Raw genomic sequence first — 27,903 nt, forward strand, 5'->3', positions numbered from 1 at the left:
GTAAAGCTGGTCGAACTGGTTCATCAACAAAACCAGTCAAGCTTGTCCCAGGTGGTTCACTTGTTTTGCCAGACCAACACATACTGTACATCATTTTTCACCCTGCGACATTCATTCTCCATGGAAAACTGCAGTAATACTTTTGTGAGCTGTAATAATTTCTTTGTAGTGAAGTTCATTTTTTCATGTTGTGAATGCTAGGGCCGTCAATAGAGTCATTTTTTATTTGTTCTAAATGTATCTTGAAGCAAGATGTTATCAACACCAAAGTGGCCTTAATCCTTTCTTCATGCAAACTGATGTTTACTCCAACAAACCAATGTAACAGATAATGTCAAGAAGATTCTTTAGAATTACCCCAGTAGCACTGACAAAAACAAAAGCATATATCATTGTAAACATCATTGTGTTGATGTCTTCCTTTAAGTTATGTTTAGAACAGATGCAAAATGTGTGACTAATTTCCCATTCATGGCGAGTTAACTCAGCGTGAGTGTGATGAATTGAGATTAATCTATTGATAGCCCTAGTGAATACATTGTCTTGAGATTGTCAGGATTGGTTAACTGACATGACATTGGACTGTGGTGTACTGTAGCTCCATGAGGATGTAGGAAGGTTTTGTTGGGTTCCTCATTCACTTGTTCACTACGTACCAAACTCTGTGGAGAACACATTAAAAACAGAAAACAGAAAGCTTCCAGGACTTTCATGTGACTGTGGCATGTGCCTAGATGTGTTGTTCATCCAACTCATTTTCACTTCTACTGGTCTGTTGAAATCAGCATTCCTTGTGGCATGTTGACCCATGTAAGCTCTCGTAGTTTGCTGTGGTGCAAAGTTCTTCTGACGTGAAATTAAATTTCAAGAGCAGAGCCTTGGAAGATCTTCCGAAAAAGATCACTGTTCAGGACTATTTTTATTAGAATAGTTTCCTTATTGTTGCAAATAAATGTTCTCTTCAGTTGTGTTCTTCTTCATGAAGGCCATCTTTCATTTATTTCTTTTTCCGGAAGATGATGTATTGGCAGCCGTGCAGAATAAAATATGACTCATGACTTATTTCACCTTCTTGCACGGTTCCAAAAGACAAAACATCCAAAGTGCTGTTGCAATCGGCAATGTTTGAAGATTACTTATACAAATACTGTAGAATGAATACAGTGTTCGCGCTTCTCCACCTCCTGCTGTGATTCAGCCCCTTTCTTCTCTTGCCTCTACCTTCAGAAACTTTGAGAGTGAAAAACTTCTCTGCTGTTGCTGCTCTGTGAAGAGAAGTAAGAGAAATCCTCCCTGCTGTTCTCTTTGATTCTCTGTCTGTTTACCCGAACGTTAATGAACACGCTGGGTTCTTTGCGTCGATTCCACTGGACTCTGGTGTTTTCACAGAAGCCAAGAAGAATTCTGAAACTGTTTAATCCACCAGCCGGTGCATTACTGGATTTTTGTTCCCTCGTGAACTCTCATTAACCTGTTGGGGAGTAACACTGTTCTTGCCTGGAACATTTCTGACTATTTGAAACCTCACAAAACTGATTCTGAATGAAGGTTGAAATAGACAGTGTGTTGTGATGTCAGTCTGCTTAGAATGTTTAGAGGAATGAGTGTCTGTGGATTTGTGTGTCAGTGTGCTTATTTCTATTTTACATGTGTTTTGACCCAGTTTTATTATGCAGTTATTGTGCTACTCTTTCTGTCTGCTTTTGGGTGTGTATGTTTACAGTAGATTCTTTAGTTCTTTAGTACAGTAGATTCTTTAGTGATTTGTTTTAAATGTATATTTGAGATTCCTTTTTTGTATGTTTTTTACCACAAGATTTTATTTTATGTCAGATTATGGAACTGTGTGTCTAATTGTTAGGGTTGTGTTATGGTGTGCTGTGTTTCTCCTACTTTGCTGGGACCAGTTCATGATAAAACATTATAGCTGTGAGGACCGTATGACTTTGTCGGGACATTTGGTTGGACCCCACAAGGTGAACCCACAATTTTATGATGAAGACTTCAAAATAACAGGGTCATTGCATTTGTGTTTCAGTTTGGTTCAGAGTCCTGGTTATGGTTAGCCATTTGTTTTGTGTTTTGATGGTTAGGTTTAGGGAGAGAGGCTGGGGAGAAGCATACTAGCAATGAGAACCTCACAATGTCTCCACAAGGATAGAAATGCATGCATTATGTGTGTGCGTGTGTGTGTGTGTGTGTGTGTGTGTGTGTGTGTGTGTGTGTGTGTGTGTGTGTGTGTGTGTGTGTGTGTGTGTGTGTGTGTGTGTGTGTGTGTGTTCATGTTTTGGCTTGTGTCTGCTTTGGTGGTTTGTGTTATGGTTTTGGGCATGTTTATCCCTGTGTATTGACATTATCATTCAGCTATATACTGTATTATTGTTTTGGGGATATATTTTGGGGTGTGTTTGTGGTGCTGCGTTTCACCATGTGTGATTGGGGATGTAGGTAGATGTGTGTTGTTATGTCAGTGTTTGTATTTTGATGCAAGTTTCTGTGTGTGTGTGTGTGTTTTAGTGTGTTTGGCTATTTTGGATTTGTTGCATTGTGTTCTGGTTTGCTCAGGCATTTGTTTGTTCTGTGTGTGGGAGTGTGATTTACATGTCTGCATCAAAGCCTGTGTTTTCTGTCTCGGTTCGATGCATTTGTGTTGTCCGGTGCTTGTTGTTGGGACATGTTTTAGAGTGTGCATGCGGTACTGTGTTTTGCGGTTGTTATTCAGAAGAATGTGCTTGTGTGTTGTGACTGGAATGTGTAGTGTGTGTTTCAGCGTGTTTGATGCGGCTTGGGGAGGGTGGTGCTCTTGCGTCCTCAAGTCTTATCCCTGTCTGTATTGAGGTGTCTGTGGATGGACAGCGTTTATGTGTGTTTTGGTATTTGTCCATTTGCGCTCCTATTTTGTTGGTTTGTTGAGGTGTGTGTTTCAACATACACTCACCCCTGTGTTGGTGTGTATTCAATCAAACTAAATGACACACAAAACTAAGTATTTTTAAAATTAGTTATACAAATCTACGAAAAACATTGCAACTTTTATAGAAAAATGAATAACAATGCAAAAGGCAGCGCTTAATATAAAATAAAAAACTTTTGTTTCCTTTTCAATGAACAATGAACAGACCTACCCAACAACGTAAACTTCACTCATCACTTGTTTAACACCGGAGCGTCGCATTATAACCTGAGCACCCACCACTCCTCGATCGACTACATGTCCAGGGAATGAGTATACATGGGCTATAGGTGCACTATTAGCTGTTGAAAGTGTCGGTCTTCCACAACAGAACACAGCTTCTCGACCAAAACTATGAACTCTGTTAGCATTGGTTTTGCCTGAAGTTCACTTTAGTTAGCTTTTTTTCCTTTATCCTCTCGGTGGTGTGGTGATTTGAGGTGCGTGTCTCATCATGTTTTTGGTGTTTTAGCAATGCAGGCGATCTGTGGGTGCACATCTTACAATTTGGTTGTCATGTAGCTTGATGGAGTACTATTGCCAAATGACTGCCTTTGTGGCTGGCTGACCCACTAATGTCTGTTGCTGCAGCAGGTAGGCGTCTCTGCAGCATCACAACAAGTTGTGTGATCTGTTTTGTCATGTATAACATCTAATTACAAAATAATAACAATAATAATATATTGTTGTTAATTATATATATATATATATATATATATATATATATATATATATATATATATATATATATATATATATATATATATATATAGCCAGTCTTTCGTGAAGGGATTAGTGTCACAAAATGTGCCTGTATGAAATATTTGATCAATTCTTTAGAATCGTCACTCCGTTCATTTTTTAAAATTGAATTGTGTGTAATTATATGTGTACAGTTATTACTGAATCCGTCTCCACTGTTTATCTTTGATAAACATCTCGCCTGATCCCTGTGATTCGGGGTATTTACAGAGGAGTAGCTGGCTGGCAAGTGGCAACAAATGATGCCACTTTGTTCCGATCGGCAGCTTCACGGTGACGTTCCCACTCTAACCAAGGACAGCAAACTCTACTTTTGACTGTTATTTTGTGCTAAAGTGGCTCTCAGTTTTATCTCTTTACTTGTTTATCCACTTCCACAAACATGCCTTTTTTTTTGCTTTGTTTTTTTTGCAGCCATGCACCTTTTAGGCCTGAACTGGCAGCTGCAGGAGGTGGAGAACCAGCCGGCGTTCGAGAATGGAGGCGGCGGGAAGAACAGCCCGACTCAGACCAGCATAGTAACTGCTCTGGCTGCTGACGGTTAGGATGCTGATTCTTATTCTACAATCGTGTCCACCGAGCTGTAGAACTTTTGAGCCTTTAAAATGTGACTGGCTGAGCAACAAGACTAGTGAAGCATCTTTAAAAGCTTATTTTTCACCAAACAGCAAACCCCCTCAATAGGAAAAAAAATGCTCTGACACTAGGACAGTGGGACTGGAAAATTAAAATGTAAAAATGAAAATCAGAATCTGTCCCGACACTTGTGTTGCTCCTGCATAGCTGTCATCCCATCTTCCCCGACGTGACGACGGAGGTCAGAGCTGGGTCATGATTGTTATTAGCGCAATTTGTTTTGCTGAGCTAATTAACAAAAAATGAGAAGGAAGCAGCAGTAAATTTTAGGTTCATTTTTCATCCCAGAAACTGCAGGGGATGGGTCCAATGTTGCCCCAGAATACGTTTTATGAGGACTCTCTGGGATTGTTTAAAACACAGTAAATAGCCTTGTTATTTAGTTTGGTATTTGGAGCAGGATCATGGTAAAAACCATTCTTTTTAAAAATAAATTCACAAGAGACATACAGCGGATTCGAACCGGCAACCTTGTTATCACTGGGCTGCGCTTTAACTACAATACTACTGCAAAGTCATGTGGCTTGATGCTCAACAGAGCACTATAGCCTTTCTGCTGTATTGAATTGACTCGAATTAGAATCCTTCATGTAGCGCAAAATGATACTATACTTTTGCTGTCGCTCAAAAAGGACAGGTTTAATCTATTCAATTGGGTGGGCGGCGCGGGTGAGGCAGGTTCGCCCGGCGAGTAATTCAGCCAAGACTCAAATGTAATCAATCTTGAGTGAATTTCTATTACGGCTTAACAATATGTTGTTATCGTATCTGAAAAATGAAAAACATTCACAATATAAAAATCACAAAAACAGCTATATCAAATCTTCGCCGGTTCTTCTTGCAATGTACCCTCGAGGCAGCCGCCCTGCAATGCGCTGCTAGTACTAGCCAACCACAAACCTCCTTTCAATATTGTTGTTGATTGACAGCTGAAATCAGCCAATGACAACCACATGTTAAGGAGCGCTGCGAGTCAGACGGACACGGACACACGCACAGAGCGGAAAGTAATAATATAAGCGTGGAGTGTACTGCTGGTGCAGAGTTGCCATGTTCGACTCATTTAGTTACCAAAAAAATCCAACACAAAGATGCAAAGCAGAGTGAGGTGTTGTGCAGGTTGTGTCTCGCAAGAATAGCGGTCAAGCAAAGCAGCGCAACACACTTGTTCCATCACCTGAAATGGCACCGCCCACTTTACGAGGAGTGAATTGAGAGAAACTGTGGCCATAAAGGAGAGAGTTTGTAGTCAAGTTAGTGGAATGCTGTGTGTGGGAGGACAACTGTCACACTGCTGGTGACTTCAGTGAAGCATGACCGGAGCGCTGACACATGTGCAAACTAACTAGAATAAACTGGCGTCCCATTCCAAAATCAACGAAGAATGCCTTTGTCTTTAAACCCTGAATATATTAATGAGGGTCGCTGGTGTGCCTGCTACTTCGCCGACAGTTTAGATCCTCAGGAGTCAGACATGACAGACCCCGATTACTGCTGCTGTGCATGTTGGCCAGAGACTGAGAGGCAGTCGCGATAGCCATTTCTGAGAAGAAAAACTAAACTTAACAGAAATAAATTTAAAAATTTGGGAAAAAAAGAATTTAAAAATCCGTACTCAACATGTATGTCTGTCAACATCATGATGTTGTGTCAACGGATCTTGGCTGTACTATATCGCCTCTATAACCGTATATCCGGCATGCACTATCAAGACATGAAATGTAGTCCATATTGTTCAGCCCTGAAGTCTACGATACATTAATTTGCCGTGCAACTGATTAATCTAAGCCAGGCCATGTGCCTCTTCACCAAAAAAGCTGCCGAACCGGCGGAGATTTTTGTGTGGAGTTGTTGTGGAGTCGGAGGGCGGGGCTTGGACGTTGCACGTTCAATGGCGATGTGAGTCACAGTCATAAGACTTGGAGCGTCCTCAGATCCACGATGAACACCATTTACATGACTTAGTTCCACGTTTCACTTTGTCATTCCCATGTAGTGAAGTCTGTTTAATTCGGTGGAGTGAATATGAGACGCTCCAACCTGCAGCGTCGCTCTCACACACACACAGACCGGGGCGATGTTGTAAGTAAAATAAATGGCACACACATTTCTATCTACGCCACTTGATATTTCAAGGAGGATCACGGTAAAATTTCAATTTTTAAAAAAAATACATGCACAAGAGACATACGCCGGATGTGAACCAGCAACCTTGTGCTTTCACTGCTATACTGCCGCTAAGTCACGTGACCAGCTGTTCAGGTGAGCCTTACATATTTATAGGATGTGGCTCTACTCAACAACACAGTAAAACAAGTAGCCTCTGACTGGTGGGTCTCACCAATCGATTGAATTCAAACAGCTTTTCTGTGATGCGTAGAAAGAAAAAACAACAGTTGTGTGGTTGTGGTCGTTCAGCCGGCCTGGAAAGTTTATGGAGATCTTTCACCTTCTGCATATGAATCAGTGGATTCCCGCCAGCTTAGTGCAGCCTAATCATAATCTGGGGCCATTTGATATTCATCAACAAGCGGCCGGGCCAAATGGGCTCACCTTTACAGCAAACGCCAGCAAATGAATCTCCCAGCACGCGGAAGTGCTTAAGATGCACGGCCACGGAATCATTAAATGACTGGAGGAGGCTGGGCAAAAGCTCAATTGTTTAAACTGCGCTCCATTGAAACCCTCATAAGTACTGCTAATAAAGATGGTAGTTTTTGAACTGTTTAATGGCAGCCAACAGTCGGCCATGACTCTCCCGTGAGGTAAACTTGCCGTCCATCTTTGCGGTGACAGGAGCTCACCAAACACGCGCACACCTCCGACGTATGCAAATACCCCAGTCCTGGTGCAAACTGATACAGTTTACCCGTGTCTATAGACCGAGTCACTTTCAAGGTTGCTCTTCCCTTGTAGCACAAGTCTTTAAGGAGGGGAAATTAATGAGCACAGCGACAGCCACTTTAGGCAAGAGCTGCGCGCCGACACTATTTGGATTCCTCCTCTTATCACATCACTTCAGATTTTATGTGTCCGTGACTCAGTGAGAGAGAGAGAGAGAGAGAGGGAAAAAGCGGTCATCTCTTTATTTTTGTCTGGCTATGAACGTTGTTTTAAGGACGTCAGTGGGCAAATTGTTTTGATTTGGTGTTATTACCAGGCAAAGGTAGCGCTCAGTGTATGTGACAGATTCCATTTAGGCTTATCTGATATGAAGCGGCCAGTTTTGTGAGTCACCAGGACCAGAGGAAAGATGGAAGATGAGGACGTTCCCAGTCTTGTAAAAAGGCAATTATATCTGCTCTATTTTATTCGGTGAGCTGTGCATCATGGACCGGGGGAGTCGTAACTTTTTATCTGGCGCTACATGGCCGACTCTCATTTTGGGGAAGACCCTACAGCCCCTTTTAAAGTCTACTTGAATCGGTAAAGGTGGGAAATGTAACCACAATTTAAGGAGTTTTTGATAACTTATCAGTCATCTGTGCAACATTATCCTGCTTGAGGTTTTCTAAACTGTTGTCCTCAAATGTCCCCTTTTACATGACAAGATAATGACATGGAGATACAAGAACAGCTTGTAAGATAGGAATAGAAAGAGTGCAATACAAGATTATTAGCAACAAAAGATGAGATAAATTGAAATGGAAATAGTTTCTATCGTCAGAAGAAATGCAAAACAGCAAATGTAACTTGAACTACAATAAACCGTTATATATTATTTGATAGTCCAGGTTGTGTATCACTGCATACGTACAGATCTGTGAGCTCAGAACCGTCGAGAGGTGATCTATAGATGTGATTGTTGAGATATAGATAGCAGGTCAAAGATCAATCCCACCCAGCTGTAATAAAATCACCCCTTGACTCAGTCATGTCTTTTTTAGAAGTTGGAACTGACTTAAAAACAGGATTTTTCATGATTGACAAACATTATAAGCACTTTATTTTGAAGGTTGCTTAAACCTTTTAGGCTTCCATCATGTTCACAAGGAACAGTGAGTCTCTGCCTCTTCATTTCAAACCAGAAAAGCACTAAGAGAGTACAAACCTCCTCCAAGCAGCTTCACTCCACCCCAACGGAAAGTCCCAATGATGAAGTATCATTAAAGACATGTTAAAAATGTTCCCAACACCCAATGTCCAAAGAATCTTAAAAAAAAAATAGAAAAAAAAGATCCAGACAGTTGTCTGGATCACTCACGAAACTGAACCGTCTGTTCCTTGTCCCATTTCACATAGTTACAGGAAAAGATTATCCTAATCCATCCATAACTTTTCAAGTTATTTTAAACAGAGACAGACAAGCCAAAGCCTTGGAAACCATGACGTCCTTGGCGTAGCTTAGTATTGACAAGGGGCGCCAATAAAAATCTCTGCACAGTCTTCCACTTATAGTGGAAGGATGATGTCATGGGTGAAACGTTATGGGGTGAAAGCTCTGAAAGAGTGAACAAAAAATGAATAAAAAATACAGAAGGAAACTGCTAGAAGAAGAAAAACTGACACGTAAAAGTGGATGAAATGTTTACAGTCAGTTCTAAAGGGTCCAAAAAGCCAATATTGTTTGCCAATTCCGGTTGCCCAGCCTCCCGACAGGTCCGACTTCAAGCACAACACTGAGTGGTCAGAGTAGATGCTATTGTGGATAGAAATCTGGCAAAGTGGTGTCATGGTTTTCAGTGTTTCATGGTAGCCTCTATTACTTCATTTCAGGTCGCTCTGGCGTCCTTCATCAGGAGAACAACTCTATTGACACCGGACAAGTGGATGTAGGGAAGAGGGCTGCTCAAAGTGTTCCGCCTGGAGTCTTCTGGCGTTCCCAAGTCAGCATGGAACAACCCCGCTTCGTCAAGTTCAACATTTCAGTCCAGAAGAACGCTTTGATCGGGGTCTACGGAAGAAAAGGCCTTGCACCTTCCCACACTCAGGTACGCTTGTTTCTAGAATACGTTTCTAACCTATCGATTTTGACATATGTCTTGCTTTTTTGTTTTTACGTCGGATCCGTTTTTGTTGAAACCAAACAAACTAAACTACCTAAGCTGTCCTCGCCAACATAAGAATATATAGAACCATGTTAGCGATTTTTAAGTTATAACTGATTATTTTGGTTGGAGTTGAAGGAGAAAGTATCACATCTTGCTTTATGAGAATGGGCAGCAGGAACAATGGCACAGCAAACACGTCAATTCCACATTCAGTCTCTAATTGTTCAGATGGGCCCGGGGGTCATTGCCAGATTCTTAGATTGAAAGGTAGAAATGTGCGACAAATGAAAGCAGAGCATGACTGAGGCAGATCACACTAGTTCATGGCTCAATAATGAAATAAGGAAATCCGGTTTTACTGCAATGACAAAGTCAGGATATTAACACACACGTGTCACATACCATGGAAAGTAGTTTTATCCTGAAATTCACGATCCTTACTATACCGCTGTCGCAGCAATGCTGGAGTGACTCCGTGTTTCCGTGTCCGATTCTGTGTCTTGGAGGCAGTTTTTCACACTTCATTTGCATCTCCGCAGCTCCAGCTGTGATTGGCCCTGCGACATTCCTTGGGTGCGCTGATATGTTGAATCATTCCGATGCCCCTTAAATTGTTGGTGTGACTCCAACTTTGACTGGGAAAAATAAGGAGAACAATTTGGCGGCTAAATGGACATCGATGAGATGAAATCGTTCAGTCCCAGCTTTGCTTCGCCTCTCAGATGCATCTCTTTCACTTCCACCAAATGTCTGCCATTTACTAAGAAAAGTGTTTCCAGAACGTCTGGTGTGTCACTTGAATGACATTTGGCGACATCTGCACGCCAGTGATGGAGATGGAGGCACTCAGACAATGGCCATTTTCCACCACACTTGACTGCAAAAGCTCTTAGCTTCACCTTCTTGACATTCTCGGCGCTTAAAGACGGGCTTCACTCGAGTGTACGCGGTCACTGGCACTTTCTGATGGAAGAGAGTCCGATGGCCGTGACAACAGGTGAGCCGGCCTGAACTTTCCCCACTGAAAAAGAGAGAAAGACCAAAGGCTACTAATTTACAAGACGGCCTTTTGTGTCTTGAGCCAATTGTCGCCCAGACACTGGTGCCCATCAATGCTGGATGCTGCATCCATTGTGGCTGCTTCCAAATTGCATTCCACTCAGGTACTGGGTGCCCGAATCAATGCATTTACTTAACTGAGCATGAAAGACCCCAATGAGGGATATCGACTCTGCTATTCACTGCTCGGAAGACAAGACAACATTTAAGTGCCACAGCTTTTCCACCTTGCTCAAATATAGACTTGGCCCGTCTGTTATTGAGTGTCTGTCTGCACTTCTTCAAAACACACACGACAGCAAGCGCACTGAACAACAAACAAGTGCTCAGGAATCAAGAAAGACCTTCGGGTTTTGCAGGGTTGGAGTCGGTAGATTACTTAAGGTTAAATATGATACAATAATTATAGAATCTTAGTGGATGATTTGGTCTTATTTTCTATTTGATATTTATGAATAAAATGGTGACTTCACAAGAAGACATTTGAAAAAACCAATGAGATGAGGTGAACTGAAAAGATTCTTTTGTAACCACAGTTGCTGTAAAACCATTGCTGCTTTGTCAAGAGTGGGCAAATTTTCCTGTTTAAGGAAGTTTATTTTTTTTTAAATTTGGGAGCAAAAGTCATTCATCTGACTTCATGATTTCGCCAAATGCCCATCTTGTGTTTTTCTTTAACCTCCAATTTCTAGCAACGTTTGCCTCATAAACATTTGAGAAGAAGACCGAGGAGTTTCCAAGGGCTGCTTCTGCTTCATGTTGGTTGTTCTTCACTTGTTTTGAGGGGGCTTACACACCAGACAACCAAGATGTTTGCACTCTGCCTCAAGGTTAGAGGACTCTGGATTGAACTCTTTTATTACTTCCCCCCGAAGCCAGCAGCACAAAGAAGTCAACTTCCGCCAGGTTAATATCTCTCCACGGCCCCCGCTCTCTTCACAAAGGGTTTTAAATCACAGTGTTGACTTCACCTGGCCTGTGCTTAATGCTCTCCCTCCTGTCGTTTGCAAGTCCGCTCAGGGTAGCCTGGTTCAGTGTTTGCCACATTCCTGAGCACTAAATCCTGTTTTAATGTGCTCTTGAGTTTGGGCTCTCGCACTGTTCAGACCCTCTAGTTTGAAACAGTGTTGCCTAAACTAATACACAGCGTGAAACTCGATTCATGACACTGGAGTGGACGGGGTCAGCTTGTAGGGCAAAGTTTCTCAGAACATTTGTGTGTTTCAGTTGCCGGTGAAGCACATCTTGCTGAGCTGCTGGTGAAGTCTCCATTTCAAGATTTTTAATTTATCTCAATGGCTGTCAATTGGTGCAAGATACTTAAATTCAATTGTCCATTATGGTAAGAATGATTGTTCTAAAGTGCAGCTCATGTGTGGAGCACCATTATGCAACTTACATCTACTTTACGTACCACGCAGTTTCCCTTTTGGTGGTCTGCATCAGCGGCAGCTCACATTTCTACTTGAAAACACGGTGTTCTAAATCTGAATTGACTGGGGTTTAAAAGTAGGCCAGCATAATTGGTTGTCTGAGAAAGTTAAAACTTTATTGTGCTGGTAAAATGTGTTTATTTCTTATTATGGTAATGTATTATTATTGAAACTTAAATATGCTAGAAAAGCGGTTTATGCTCATTATAAAGGTCATTTCCATAGCCAGCTCCAGACTTCATTTGCTTGGAGGCGTATTGCGTCCCAAATTTAGAAATCGACCTTATCTAATGCAATATTCTTATCGCCCCAGATAATGGTAGAATTTACAGATCCAAGAACAGACGAGTGGCTTCCACCAATCACATTCAACTCGGCTGCTCGCAGGAGATCATTAAATGCAGTTTTTTCCCTGATGCCGTTCTGCCAGTTTACCAGAGATTAAGTCTCGGAGACAGAATGCATCTGCGTTCATAAGAGGCGAAGAGTGCGTCATTATGCCTCTTTTTTCTTTTTGCACTCACGAGAGTTCTCAGGGGATTTTCTGCTGAATTTCGCTGCAACCATGAACTTGTCTGACTGTCCGACCTTTTAGGCAACATGTATAAGACTCTGTAAAAGTTAGTGCTATGATTTAAACATCACTTTTATCAATTATTTAGCCCCTTTTTGAGAGGAAACCTGAGGCGCATGTAAAGTGTCTGTCATGAAAATGGCATTGCTATTGAGCTTGGGAGGGCTTTTGACCTTTTGTATTTGGAAGTTCACCAACTTTAGTTACATGCAGCGCTGCTAATGGCTACAGAAAAAAAAATCAAATATAATATTAACAGAAACATATATATATATGTGTGTGTGTGTATATATATATATATATATATATATATATATATATATATATATATATATATATATATATATATATATATATATATATATATATATATATATATATATATATATATATATATATATATATATATATATATATATATATATACATACTTAAAAAAAACCAAACTGAATTATCAAATGTAGATGACTGCAGTTCACCTAAAAGTGTCAGCTATTTAGCGGAATTAAGTAGTGCTCCGACTATACAAACGGATCAGTATTCGGCTCAGTCCTAAAACTTCTCCTCTCACACTCTAAGCCGGTGTGTATCCGAATATTTCCTCAGCCAGGGGATCTGCTGTCTGCATCTGCCTCTGCATCCTCCTGCTTGTTTGGGGATTTCTGCGTATGTTAGAAGGTTTTCTGCTGCGCTGCTCGTGGAACGTTCCTACTCGCCGGAGACGAGGTTCAGGTGGTGAGCAGGTGCGCTGAGAGCAGATGCACCACTTAAATCGTTTCACTTGGCAGGAATGACTCGCTACTCCTTGTTTACCCTGTAAATCAATGTTTGTTTGGGGAAACAAAAGTATATATAGAGGTTCTTTTCGGAGTTCCACGTATAAGGCAGACAGTCGCCTGAGGTGCAGAGAGATATTTTTTGGGGTGTTTGTTTGATATATCAAATTTAATGTTGTACACTGTACCTGGCGCGGATCTGTTGGGTCCTAAACTTTAAACAGCACAATCCAAAAAACATAGCTTGCTGTGTACAAAATTATTTTCTTTAAAAATTAAATTATCAAAATTCAGGTTACACATAAAAGAAACTGTTAAACCAGCTGGTGTTTCAGGATTTCTAGATTTAATAAAATCCTAAATCCAATAATTCAGGTTGTTGTTGTTTAGCTTTCTCTTCCTAGATCTTCCTAGAACTGTTTACCTGCTTCCAAGGGATGAAGGTCCAGATCAGTGTGACATTTCGTACAAACACAAACAGCTAGTTCTACTAAAGATCGAATAAGACGTGTGAAGTATGACAGCGAAATACCAGTATCAGCACCCAGCCAATCGCGTGAGTCTTAAGTTCCTCGACTCTTGTCCCATTTGAAAGAGACCCAACTGAAAGCACCACTGAAATGGAAGTTGGCTTATTTCCATCCAACCCTGCATTTGTTATTGTTATTCAGTTCACACACAAATGGATGGGGACCACTAACCACACATAACCTACTTGGCTGGTGGAGGTCCAGCATGGTTGAGATTGTGATTGACGACTGAGTCTAAATGCAGTTAGACCAAGAGCTTGACCATGTGGTGATTCCAGTCTTCAGACCGACTCCGAATTCCACACTTTATTCTACACACTACACTTTATTCTGCATTTAAATGGTTTAGTTACTCATCACATAATTTAAGTCAAATAATAAATACATTTCCCATTCTTTATTAGTGAATAAAAATGTCTCATATGACACTGTGTTTTATATAGAGAAGAGAAGGGGGCAGTGGTTCAAGACTCAGTAGTGGTGGATGTGTTGACCTGTCACCACCTTTTATTATTCTAAAGGTGTTTGCCCAAAGAGCTCAGTTTGTTATCAAAGCCCCCTTTTTTAGCAGGGGAAAGTTTTTCAAGCATCCATTAACCTGAGAAACCATTAAGGCGGTACACACACACGTGTTATGGCTTTTATGTGTATTTTAAGAGATGCACTTTTCTGTAACCCCAGTGAGCTGATTTTCTTCTGGGGTTAAAATTGTCGTCTAATGGATTATCTTTTTTTTTTTTTTTTTGTTCAGTATGACTTTGTGGAGTTGTTGGACGGCAGCCGACTCATCGCCAAAGAGCACCGTGCTGCCGGTGAACCAGAGAAAAGGGCCCGGGTGGAGCACCAGGTCGCAGTGCATCAAGCGGGATTCATCCAGTACCTAGACTCCGGCGTGTGGCACTTGGCCTTCTACAATGATGGTCGGAGTGTGGAGGCCGTCTCCTACAACACCATCATCCAGGGTGAGAGTCGCTGATGGAAGTGATTTGAAAGACTTAGGAGTCTCCATAAAACTGTTGGTAGGCAAACTTCAAGCCATAAGTGCTATGGAAGTCGAGTGGATTATTGTGCTCAGTTATAATACAGGAGCATACATTGCATCGATTCTTCCCACTAACAACCTCTTCTGCTTCTGAAGTCTGTGAAGTTTCCTTGTGGGGTTTGAGTTGAGTAAAAAACACCAAGGTTGAGTTTTCTTTGTCTATTTCCTTCGGGGTGTTCTATTGATCCGGCTCTACAAATATGAAGGTATCGATGTATGAGTTCAAAATTGCCTGGCTCCAACAAATATCGCACACACAAGAAAAAAAAAAAAAGTTTGCCCTCTTAATGCTGATCAAAATGAAGGCTCCCGTCCTCTGGGGGTGCTCTTTATGAGCGATGGTCTGTTGAATGAACACAAGATCTGTCTGTAGGATATGTCAGATTAACTTCAACTCCGAGAGGATTTGGGCTGTAAACACTCAGGAGATTGCACAGCTTGTGTGGGCATGATCAGTCATTCAAGTGGTTCGGGGGAAGAATCAGATGACGGGGGAGACGGGGGAGAAAGAAGAATGTGTCACGGAAGTGGAATTATTTGGTCTAATTTGAAATGCCTGCGTGGCTTTTACTTAGCATGGCTTAAGCGCAAAGAGTTGGGCAGTAGCCATCATGTTACGGAGGCTTAAACTTCCACGGGACAAGGACAAATAGCTGTAAATGTATGCCGTGCCGATCCAAGAAGAGCAGATAAGTGACGCTTAGAAGGGCAAGGGAAGCGAGTAGGTCGCAGCGCGTCATTTCGTTGAGCAGATGCGTCCAGGAGATCTCTCAAATTTGACTGTAATTCAGCATTCGATGTGCTGTTAATAACTGTAATTCTCCTTTTCCATGCAGAGTCTGTCACCGAGTGCCAGCACAACTGCTACGGCAACGGAGAGTGCGTCGCTGGATCATGTCACTGCTTCCCGGGATTCATCGGACCGTACTGCTCCAGAGGTAAGTACGAAAATCTTCTTAATCCCTTTTCAATTTCCGTTTTTTTGTGAGTGTTTTCCTCATGTTGCAATATTGCCATCCAACCAAAGGCTTCCTGGTACTGATAATGACTGCAGCGCCGCGCACACACAACTGTGACCAGGCTGGTTTTGTCCGGATTCTGTCCTTTCCTGATCAAGGATTCAGACGATGAACAGTCAATTTATCCTTTGTCAAATAGTCCTGCGGTGTCACGTGCCTTAACAGATCATTTGTCCTGGCAATCGGGCTACAGCCACCAGTTTTAAGTGTTTAAATGTGTTCAATATTGACGATCAAAGAGCCGATCGCTCCGACGGGAAAATGGTTTCGAGTGATGGACTGTTAGCAGCCCACGACTTGGACAGTGTTTCATATTTTGGCCTGTTGCATGACTGAGTTTGACTTCTCTGATGTCACCTGTTGATTCATAATTCAACTAAAAGTCAGGAAGCAGGTCTCAGTTGCTGACTCTAATGACTTTTTATATTTGATCTATGTAACATAAGGAATATTAAACCCAAAATTTTGACTAACAATGAAGATCAAAAACAAGAGTATATACAATCAAGCTCTCTTACTCAGTCAGGGTTGGGAGAATATCTGATCTGCTGGAACAAAACGAGGGATGAATTGAATTTTTTCAACGCTTACAGTAGCAGAAAAGGTCAGTTGAGCGAGTTGACAGCTGGAATTATTTCCACAAATATCCTCTTGCTCCTGCTGACTCTTGCGTGGACTTCACCATTTCACTCGAGCAACTCCTAACCAAAGAAGATAAGTCCAATAAAACGTCGCCTGCGCTCTAGTTCTCCTATAGATTAATACAGTTTCTGCTGAGAATGCTATTAAACATTGTCCTGGAGGTAACGGCGTGTGACGCTTGACCAGTTCAAGGGTTGCCGCTTCAGATCAGTGAAATCATTTTGTCGATTTTTTTTCCCCGGACAATTTGTATAATGAATGACCCCCGGCGGATGTGCGGCAGTGACTTTGTCCGTCTCTTGACCCGTTCAGATCATTGGCCCTTTCACTTGGATCAGAGCTTTATGAATGTGATGGATTGCGGTAGCTGTTCGCCTCAGTCGGGGGAGATTTCTTTGTTCATGTGTCGACTAAATGAAAAAAAAAAAACTCTGCGCTGAACCCTGAACACTTTTTAAGACACGGAGCATTTATACTGGATGCACAAGCGCACGGTACCGCAGGTGTGCGTGAGTCCAATCTCTTAAATTCAATTTCTCTTGATAAACCGGATCACTTCATCAGCCACACATTTTCCACTTAACTTTTTAAATTGTGGATCACCAACTTGTAACTTTAATGAAAGAACTTAATGGAACTCAACTGAAAATGATTCCATTTAATTAAAAAGCTCAGCAAACAGGATGGAGGGAACATTACTGAATCGCATTGAACTGTATCATTGGAGCTTATTTTTAATCTTCCCTTGAATTTTCCTCTTCTAAAAAAAACCTTCCCGTGAGAGAAGACGGCAGGCCTGCGTGCCTGCATCTGTTGCTGAAAATAAAAACTATCCAGACTTTTTCATTTTCATATTTTATTCATCATCATGATATTGGACTGCGGCTCCTAATTATAGTGGTTATGATACTGATTTTCCTGACTAATGTGATGCTGCTAAGATGCAGTCTTGTGTGTTAAAAATATTTCTGAATAATCTGTATTTTTTTTTTTTTTTAATTTAGTTTAACTGCATTAATGTTAGTGTTTTGTATGCGCTGACCACAAAACCCATCAACAGTCTATCCACTTTGTTCATGTGACAGTTTATGGTCATGTCTCGCAAGAGTCAGACTTACTTCCTGTGTACGATAAGGCACTTCCTTTTGCATTTGTGTGTCAATGAAAGTCGACCCTTATTTCAAAACTTCCATTGAATACAGTTACTGAGCAGTTACTCACTTTTCACGTGTATATTAGTACAGAGGTGGCCAAAGTGTGGCCCGGGGGCCAGTAGAAAATACTCTTCAAATATAAATAAATAATCTTAAAATCATTATTCATTTATTATTGTTTTTTGTTGACACATCAGTGTAATTGTTGAAAGCCTGGGTGAATGAATAAACAATAATAAGTAAATATAATTCTCCTCAACTCCGCAGCTGCTTGTCCAGTCCTCTGCAGTGGAAACGGCCAGTACACCAGGGGGCGGTGCCAATGCTACAGCGGCTGGAAGGGCACCGAGTGTGATGTGGCGTCCTCCCAGTGTATCGACCCCCAGTGTGGAGGGCACGGCGTGTGCGTGTCAGGCAACTGTGTGTGCAACACCGGCCACAAAGGAAGCAACTGTGAACAAGGTAAAAAAAAAACAACTGTGGTGCGCTAAGCTCGAGGGGATGGACGCAGACCACTGGCAAAACAATCGGTGTTTTCAACTCCGTGGAGCAGATAATGTTCTGGATGCTGTTATTGATACCGTGCATTTGCATTAACTCACGAGTGTATCAGCTGGAACAGATTGTTCTGGGCCGTCAAAGCACTCACCGATGGCGGGGCTGCACACTCCAAGACACCTGTTCAAATCGATCTGTCGATGCCACATTTTTTTTTTTTTTTGCCGAATCCAAGCTCCTTCTCCTCCTCTGTTAACCTCTGTTCTGCGGCGCCGTCTCCACTTCATTTGCCTGCATTGATCTGTGCGAGCACAAAAGACAATGAACAGCTCACATTGACACGTGCAGGTGGCTGACCTTACATGCGAAACGCTATCGAGTTCACCGACTGAATATATTCTGTGGTTTCCCTGAAGTGAAGCATGATGGGAGGACAGTATTGACTGGAGACGGCGCCTGTGAATAGTCAATACCTCCATGCAGTCCGGTGCAGAGAAAGCATGTTGTTGCTTGTTAGTAATGGTTTGATTATATTGGTCATAATTGGCAATTATTAACCTAAATCGGCGAGCTGATCGGCGAATTGTTAATAGTAACTGATAGATCTGTCTAGACACTAATTGTGCTTTTTCTCCTCCTGGCTATAATGGACCGTAATTGTGCTGTCACCGTATTGGAAGTGCTTTGTAATGTACTGTAGAGCTTGGAGTTTGAACACGGGGTGGAAAATTGCTGCCAGCCGTCAGGAAACGGCGCTAAAAAATATGAGCGGCGATGTTCCAGTCATCATCTGGCATCAGTGCACATCCTCTCCCAGAGATTTGGGCTGCAGTCAGAGTGTCGGGACGTAATGACTAGGTGTGATATCCTGTCGAAAAACTGACAAAGCTGTCGTCTTTCACAGTGGACTGTGTGGACCCGAAGTGTTCGGGTCACGGAACTTGTCACCACGGTGAGTGCCACTGTAACCCCGGCTGGGGAGGGATCAGCTGCGAGATTTTGAGGAGCACTTGTCCGGAGCAGTGCTCCAGTCATGGCACCTTCAGCACTGACTCAGGGACCTGCGTCTGTGAGGCCAACTGGACCGGGGCCGACTGCTCTATCGGTAAGCACCGCTCCTCTCCTACCACACTCAAATAACATGATCCTATCCATTCCACCAACACATTCAAACATGCAATTCAGTGAACAGCAACACTTCAATAGTGGACCCCTGCTGCACAGCTGAGATGCGTTACGCAAACCAGCAGTAAAATGTTCAGGAGTGGACTGGAAACTGAACTGGAATGGACCAAGGATCGACACTGACTCCAAAAAGTGTCCATTCCCTCTGAGCTTTTCTACATTTTCCTCCATATTGTAGCCACAAAAAGAAGCGTTTTATGTGACACACAATTGTGTGGGAATTGTGCTCAAGCAGAATGCACACAGGTGTTTAAAGGAGTTAAATAAAATAACACTTTTCAGTTGGATTTAATATAATTTAGTGTGACCGAAATAACACACAAATGTATTTTTTATCTCTTCAAGGTTTTTAAAATAACATTTGCCAATTTGGAGCTTTATTGCAATACCTTTGTTGAATAAAATATTTAGAATACATGAATTACAATATATCCACAGCACAAAGAAGCAACTGAGTCTGTGCTCCTGACCACGCCTACTCTGTTGCGATTGGTCGATGTTTGAGAGCCCTCTGCCACTGGTCAGTGCTTCGGTTGCGAAATGAGCTGACCAGTTGCAGGCTCGGACCATGCCTAAGCGCGCACATCGAATATTGAATGACATTACTCTGAGGAAAGGACAAAGACACAACTTCACCACTCTGAAATGACACAGTATGGACTTTTCCAATAGCTAGTGTGACCAACTCATAGATGAAGACGCATAGCATATTGGTCATTAAAGGACTTGTTGCTGCCTGATCTGGGCCACTTGCAGGATGTGGTCCGGAAATTCCAGTGGTGGAAAAGGAAGTTAGTGACATGCATGCGTGAATTCTACCAATTGACGCTTGCTGGTAAGCGTGTGCTAACACGGTTGTATCTGAAAATCATGTACGCAGGAGTTTTTTTTTTTTGTTTTTTAATAGTCTACGTTTAACATTTCAATCTGGAAATTGTATGTTCAATGTTTCCGATACATTATATAGTGTATGGGAAAACATTTCTCCTTTTTCCGCTTAAGAGAAAATCTCTTAAGAACTTGAAGTAGGCAAAAACCTTCATCTTTACGGACACAAGTGGTAAACAACCTGCTGCTACTGGAAGATTGGACAGTGGCAATGTGACAACATCATGATGCGCTAAAGACAGCGTCACAGTGAGCGCTCGTGCATTGCGTGCTGTTAACGTCCAGTCCACATCAGTTTAAGTCCAAGTTGGCCGGCGCATGCGCTTACCAGTGAAGGTCAGTTGGTAGAACTCGCGTGTGCACATTACTAACTTCCGGTTCCAGCACCGGACCCTCCGGGCCACATCGGGTAATTGGACCAGATCAGGCAGTGACGGGGCTCGAAAAAGAGCACTTGATCTCACAGTGCATTGTGGGACGTGGCTTCCATTTCTATTCATTGTTACGTCTGAAGTAGATGTGGCATTGCGAGCGAGTGAGAGAGAGATACATACTCGTGAAAAAATGGTGTTGAATCACAGCGAGAAATGGCAGCTTCGGTTGTGTTGTCTGACATGCGTGACATGGTAAAATAGATCAGAACATGATCAATCGTGACCTTTTATTATCCTGAGGTTGTACCACTTTTCTTGTTGAGTTGACTGCTGCATTCAGTCGGCAAACATCCATTTACTATTGATTTATTTGAACATCCACCAGGGGCATCTGAGTCGAACATGAGCTAATTCAACATTCTGGCCTTAATACCATCAAAGACTTGTTAAGCGACTTAGAGTTGTAATCTGCATAGACTTTGATTTCTTTCATTAATTCTTTTAGAGATGCCATCAGTGCTCAGTTGTTTGTGCCACTCCCACCAACTCTCACAGGGACTGAACTTTTAAAACAATTATGTTTGTCAATGCAAGTTTCATTTATTTCAGTGTTTTTCCGAACAAATCTCCCCTGGCTGCTTTCAGACAGATGATGTGTGCACGTGGTCGTGCTCGGGGAAAAGAAAAAAAAAAAATCTGCAGAGAGTTTTGCCTTTGTTTGTCCAAAAAAATTGAAGCAAATAAATTAACGTCAAGTATCAAGTGTTAAGACAGATCAGAATATTATACAGTATTTGTCTGAACCATATCAGAAATCAAATAATGTTGTGGATTAAATGTCCAAAATGTATTTATGATTTTTTTTTTCAGTGCACGCTTTTTTTGTCTTTCAAAATAAAAGCACTACGATGCATGTTCAATACATTTGAATAAATAAACACTTCAAGTGTACATTGAACATCGTAATTCAGAAAAATATCATAAATCAATTACTAAAAAGAAGTCAATAAAAATAAATAAATAAATAAATAATTGAATGAAGTTAAGCTAAAGTGCCAAATCTCAGCTCAAAACATGTAGTTGTGAACATCTTTTGGAGCATCGACCTCGATGTCACACCCATCAATCGGAGCACTAAAAAAAAAACTTTCAATGTCACTTATCAAAACAACTCTTTAGTGTTGTGTGGCTTGAAACTGAGACTGAGCACCGGTTGGTCCAGTCGAGTTGTTACAGTATTGTCAGGGGGAGAGTCTTTCATTTTCTTATTGTAATGCCGAATGGGGCAACTGGTCATTTCTGGGCTGTGCCAGAATAAAAGTGCTCAGTACGTCTCCAGCAGGAAGCAGAAGGAGTCACCCTGGAACTTCCTCCAGTTGATGGTGTTCTCACATATCTCCCATGATGCAAATTTACTTCGCATAACATGCGAAATGAATCAGTGAAGCATCACAGCCACACAGAGCGAGAGGTGGGGAATACCAGCTCCACTCACCCACTCACTCACACTTGCTGATACCATGATTCAACTTGTTATTCTGCCATGGGAGGTTTTTTAAAACTGGCCTGCAAGGATAAATGTTTTTCTTCCACATGAATAAGATTAAAATACATCGCGCAATCAAGGAAATTAAAGGGGGGAAAAAACCAAGATGATAACAAGAAACTTTGACTTGACACTCTCCCTCTCGCCTTATTTTGCTGTCGCCTCTTCTTCTAAAAGCGATGTACTTTCAAGGAAGAGTGTTATTTTGCAAGTGTCAAGCATCTTTTGCTGCCATCTGTTCATAGTGAAGCATCTTCATTTGTCAGTGGATTAGTATTCAGCGCCTTCGCTTCTCTGCACAGGTAGGTGACATGACAGTTCAAAGGCGGACTCCTCCCATCTGTTATCAGATCCAGGAGATTCACCCAGCGTTGCAAGACAGACTTGAGGGAAAAAAAAAAAAAAAACAACACATGGAGCCTGAAAATTCTAAACTGTGGTCGCACTTACTTTCTCTCTCTCCGATGATCTTCATCTCATTTGGCAAGGATCCAATGGAGGATAAAAGCATTTGGAGGATGGTTCTACAATTTAAGATGATTGATGTGTGTGTGTGAGTGTGTGTGGGTCAGGATTCTGAGCGAGCATTGAAGCGGGCAGGAGGAAAGAAGATTCTTATTTTGGTCAACGGGGATTTGCTCCTATTTGTCCCTGGTCATTTTTCATTCCCTTAATAATGTTCCAACACAATCCTTTTATCATGCGAACACAATACATTGTTTGATTGACGCATGTATTTGACAAAAAGCTACACAAACCGGATGCAATATATATATATATATATATATATATATATATATATATATATATATATATATATATATATATATATATATATATATATATATATATATATATATATATAATGTGTTAAAATATTTTAAGCGTTTTAATTTAATTTAATTGTTTGCTCTCTAGACAACTTGAAATTCTTATAAAATTGAAATTCTTATACAAATATTTTCAAGACATTAAAAGAGCTTTAAATAAGGTGATTTAAAAACTTGAATATAGCCACCATCATGATTTATTGTGCCGTTGTCAAACTGATCAAACAAAATCAACAATATTTTGTTGTTTAAATGTATGTATGAGTCCATCATTTGATTCACTAATATACCAAATTCATTCAAATTGAAAAATGTTGCTTCTTGTGGCAAATATTCTGATACAATTAAATTGCGATGAATTGAGATTAATTAATAACAAATTCTCTAATTAATTATATAGATTTTTTTAATCGAATCCCACCCCTTCTCGAATACAATCCGTTCCAGACGGCCGTTCGAGAAGTGAATTGTTCGAAATCGATTTTTCCCATTACAATGAATGGAAAAAGAAACGCGTTCCAAGCCTTAAAATAGGCTTTTGTAGGAGTGAATGTAGAGTGTCTGCTGCAGGTGCACTGTTCCTCCATGTGTGTGGCCGCTGCATGTGGGAGGGGTTGCCGAGTGAGTGACGTCTCTCCAGAAGTGAAGAGGTGCCCGGTGCGTGTCCAGCTCTGAATGTGCGCTGAAATCCGAAGCAAAAAAATCTCGAAATTTTTGTTCGAACTCCGATTTGTTCAAAGTCTGAAACGTTCGAAAACCGAGGTACCACTGTATCTATATATATATCATATAAGTTTATTATAGTTTATAAATATGATGATAAACTTAAACTTACATTTCAACTGGTCACTGGGATGTTACCGGCGATGTTGTTGATTCTGTGAGTTGCGTTTCTGTGCAGCGGAAGGAATTATTCCCCACCAAAAGTCCGTGGTTGTAAAGATGCACTGAGATAAAAGTGAACAGCAGCCTTCCAGACACAAGCTGGTTTTGCTCATTTGTCTTCTGATTGATTGCGTTTTCAGTCTCCTCTCTTTCGTCTGGTGGATTTATGGGCGACGTAACAAAATGTTGTTTGGATAAGACAACTCAGTGTACCATCATAATTATGTTTGTAAATCAATCACTTTTGTCTGGAGGATTAGGTTTTCCCTTTGGAAGCATAATGTATTTTTTGGTTATTCTTTGGGCCATATTGTTGACTTTGCAGATTTTATTTCATATACAAAAATGGGACTCGCCCCACTTAGAAAATTCAGGGTTCACTAGCTATTAGCAGGTTCCTCCTAAGCTCTGAAATGATACAGTAGTTATTCTGAACTGGTGGTGAACCTTTTCCTTGCACACCATAAAGTGTTTTAGTTGACTAAACTTAATTCATAGTTAGGTTGTTTTCATGGCATGTATTGAATCAAATATGGTTGGATTTACGTCCAACGTTTTGGGGTGATTGTCTGTAGTTCCCAAAAGCTGAGGACTGCTTCACAGTACAACCTGGTAGTTATTGGTTTTCAGTAAAACCTTATTAGATTTATGCACGTGTCATTTTTGTGTGATGAATGAAACATGAAACATCAAATATTAAAAAATACGATATATATTTTGATTCATTTGGAGTTTTCATTATGGAAATTTGTGTACCAAAAAAAAACAAAACAAACCTTTATCCCTCATGAATGACCTGATGAATGTCTATGAACGTTTGAGTTTGAAGTCTTGAATTTAATTCCACTTAAGTTTCCAATGGTTGGTGAAAACTTGATGTGTCAGCAAGTAGACGTCTCCAGGAACTTCAACACTGAATAAAGTCCAAATCCGCTCTATTTCTGAAGTTCAATTATGTCGCGCGACTCTGACACTTAAAAGTCCCACAGTTGTGACAGCGCACAAAAACACCATCTCTGTTCGACGGCTGATCAAACAGCCGATGACTTCAGACTCAAATAAGTTCTCATTCGCTCTTGAATGTGTTTGAAATATATTCTGTTTACTCACTCTCTGGTGGGAGAGAGCCGCGGATGTTCATGAAGCAGCCGTTTCAATTGCCGTGAAGTCGGAAGAGTGGAAAATCATTAGCTGGAAGCAGGACTGGAAGAAGGGTTAAAGAAGGGAGACTCCTGTGGGACGGTTGAGGAGAATCAGGAGCCACCGCAGCAGAGAGGACTTTAGTTTGGAGCACACCGTACTGCTCTGCAAATGAAACAAACAGACTGAATCACAGTTTTATGTCAGAACAACTCATTCAAGTGATCACACTTTGGACCGAAAAGCACATGTTAACAATTAATAAACTAACTCACTGTTAATAACCAGTAATTGTAGTGTTGTTAAGAGTGAACTTTTGGTGACCATCGCATGGTGAAATATAGTCAGTCTAAATGAGATGCTAAACAGTACTTTATAATGATTTATTGCCTACTAAAATGCTGCTAATAAACATTGAAATAAGAGGTTTTATTACGGTATTAAATGTTCCCTAATCTTAAAACATGAGTCAACAGATTCAGACAGAGTATTCATATGAAGCTGAGGGTGTTTAAGTGTGTGCACTTGTGTTGATACAGTGAGACCTTTACTGAATTGAACGTCAACTGGGTGTCTCCGGAGCGTGAGGAAGTGAGTTTCATACACGTGATCGAATGCAACATTGATATTCAGCCCACGTTCGAGATGACAATTCCCCTTGTTACAATGTTGATAAGCCAGAAAAGACAACACAGGACCTTTAAGAGTCTCCGCAGTGCACGACAGAGAACAACTTGTAACTTGTATTTGAGCTCAAGAATCATAGAAAGAAAAGAAGGACGTATCTCTGCAACCCGTCAGAAAAGACTGGGGAAGGAGAATTAAATAATAATAATGAAAGAGATGGATTCTGCCAGAAGTGGAGCAGGCATTATAAAACATAACCAAAAGAATGTGACACAAAGACGAGATCTTGCTGTGTTTAGGGATTCCAATAAATAAAATAATCACCTCGGGTTGTGGTAAGAGGGCAGCGGTTAATAAAAGATTGGAATAAAATATATATATTGGGAGGGAGAGATTTCAACTGGAGAACCAGGATTGACGACAGTTGCCTTTGCAGAGCTAAATACTGGCATATTGCTTCAATGTTCGGCTCCAGGCTGAGACAGAGGAAAGTAGAGAGTGATGTAACCCACCTGGACATGAGGGTGAAAGCCGGGCGGTGTCTTCTAAATTAAAGCTGCTGTTCCTCTTCAATTAAATAAACGTTAATTAACAAGCGCGCCACGACGATCGACCGCCTCGCAACCCCGGCGTCCAGCTCACAGCAGAGGCATGTTGAAGCCTGATAAACACTTTTTTCTCTACTAATGAAAAATTGATTCCATAGATTCTTTGGGCAGGAGGCCTCCCTCTGGAGTGAAATGCCTCCCCTCCAGAGACGCCTTTAATATTCCACAGTGCTGGCTCTACTTAATCAGAGGCATCCAAGGACCTTCAATCGAAGAAGAAAAACTCCATTCAGGGACGAAATAAAGTGCAGCAGTGAAGTCAATGATGGTGTGCGTAACAGCAGGGCCGAGCGGAAATACTAAAACTACATGAGAAGATATTTTATCCATGACTTCCCGAGACTTTCACACAGCTGAAAGATGTCTCTTGGCTAATTTGCACTCCCTGCAGACTGTGGCAACTTTTGGAAAGAGGAAAAACTTTTCAGTTATTCAAGTTGGTCTATATGAATTTCCTGGAGCATAGTCACTTAAAATTTTAGGACATACTCGAGGTACTTTCCTCCTGAACACTGACGGCTGTTGTCACACTGGAAAGCTTTTTACGCTGCCTGGGCTCCGAAGCTTTGATAGAAAATCTCGGTTCCAGTAAATGAACATTTCTTATTCTCAGACAAGAACAGCCGCAGCTTGTTGGGCTTCAGCCTGGTACACACTGATCTGCTGACCACCCATGCATCCAAAACGAAGGCCTTTTTTTCCCTTCTTCCATTTAAAGGTGCCACACATTCACCATACTCTGGATACATGATCAGAAAACATTTATTAATTTATTAGTAAGGAGCTTTTTGAACAATTCCTAGGGATGTGAACATAGTATTCACACACACACCCACACACACACACACACACACACATATATATATATATATATATATATATATATATATATATATATATATATATATATATATAAGGGGAACTGAATGAGTTCAACAATATAATATAGCAGTTCTAGGATGAACTGAATAGTAGTTCAGAGATAAGAGGTAAATGTGAACACTGCAAGCTCCTCAGGCAACTTTTGATACAGCCAAAGGCAGTGATAGATTAAAGAGGTTTCTCCATCTGTATTTTTCTGACAGTGGGAACAATTAAAAGACATGTATAACCAAAGCAGATAAATAGCGAGACCGTTAATATATTAGCTAAACATCTATTGGAATAAGTCCTGAAACACACAGGGCACTGAGGAAGGTGAAGATGAGATTCCATCATCTGAGGATTTGAGGTGTCAGCGTGTGAGAGAGACGCATCTGATTCTTAGGTGGATTTGGTGCTGTGTCTCCAGCATGAGCCAAAAGGCAAAGCTCTAAATTACTGCTTATTCGCTCCTCTCTTCCCGTCTTAAGCAGTGGAAAATGACCCTGTGGATGAGATTGCTGATGCTTGTGACAAGTGTTTCTGAAGTCAGGGGGACACACTTGGACCCTGTTAATTGCAGAGCCTCTGCTCGCCTTTACAGTGGTAAGCAAAGAGATAATGTTATCTTCTCCTGACTGGGAGGATTCCTTGGGGCAGTGATGTCGTATCTTAGTTGTTCTGGCAACATCCATGGCAAAGAACTGGGAGCTACAGTAAAGGCAAGTTAAGACTGCACCACAGAAAACTGTTTATTTGCTTACACTGTATATTCAGGTGTTTAAAGATGTCATGACTGTTTAGAATTGTGGATGACAACTTATATATGTTTAAAAGTCACAGGTCCTTGAGTGTTTATAATCCACAACTTATAATCTTATCATAAGTTA

General features: G+C 41.1%; 1 protein-coding gene across 8 annotated transcripts in view; it reads left to right on the forward strand.

Annotated features, from left to right (window-relative positions):
- si:dkey-237h12.3 (teneurin-3) overlaps positions 1-27,903 on the forward strand; it is a 266,708-nt gene that overhangs the window by 163,362 nt on the left and 75,443 nt on the right. For 7 of the 8 annotated variants that reach the window (XM_053878277.1, XM_053878279.1, XM_053878278.1 and 4 more), the window contains 6 exons: positions 4,130-4,255; positions 9,068-9,282; positions 14,466-14,676; positions 15,593-15,694; positions 17,839-18,033; positions 18,974-19,174. In XM_053878277.1, coding sequence (XP_053734252.1) covers positions 4,130-4,255; positions 9,068-9,282; positions 14,466-14,676; positions 15,593-15,694; positions 17,839-18,033; positions 18,974-19,174 — 1,050 coding nt within the window. The remainder of the gene's footprint in view (positions 1-4,129; positions 4,256-9,067; positions 9,283-14,465; positions 14,677-15,592; positions 15,695-17,838; positions 18,034-18,973; positions 19,175-27,903) is intronic. The other variant, XM_053878283.1, reaches the window with a different exon arrangement.

The sequence above is a fragment of the Synchiropus splendidus genome, chromosome 11 (assembly GCF_027744825.2).
Source record: "Synchiropus splendidus isolate RoL2022-P1 chromosome 11, RoL_Sspl_1.0, whole genome shotgun sequence".
Lineage (NCBI taxonomy): Eukaryota > Metazoa > Chordata > Actinopteri > Syngnathiformes > Callionymidae > Synchiropus > Synchiropus splendidus.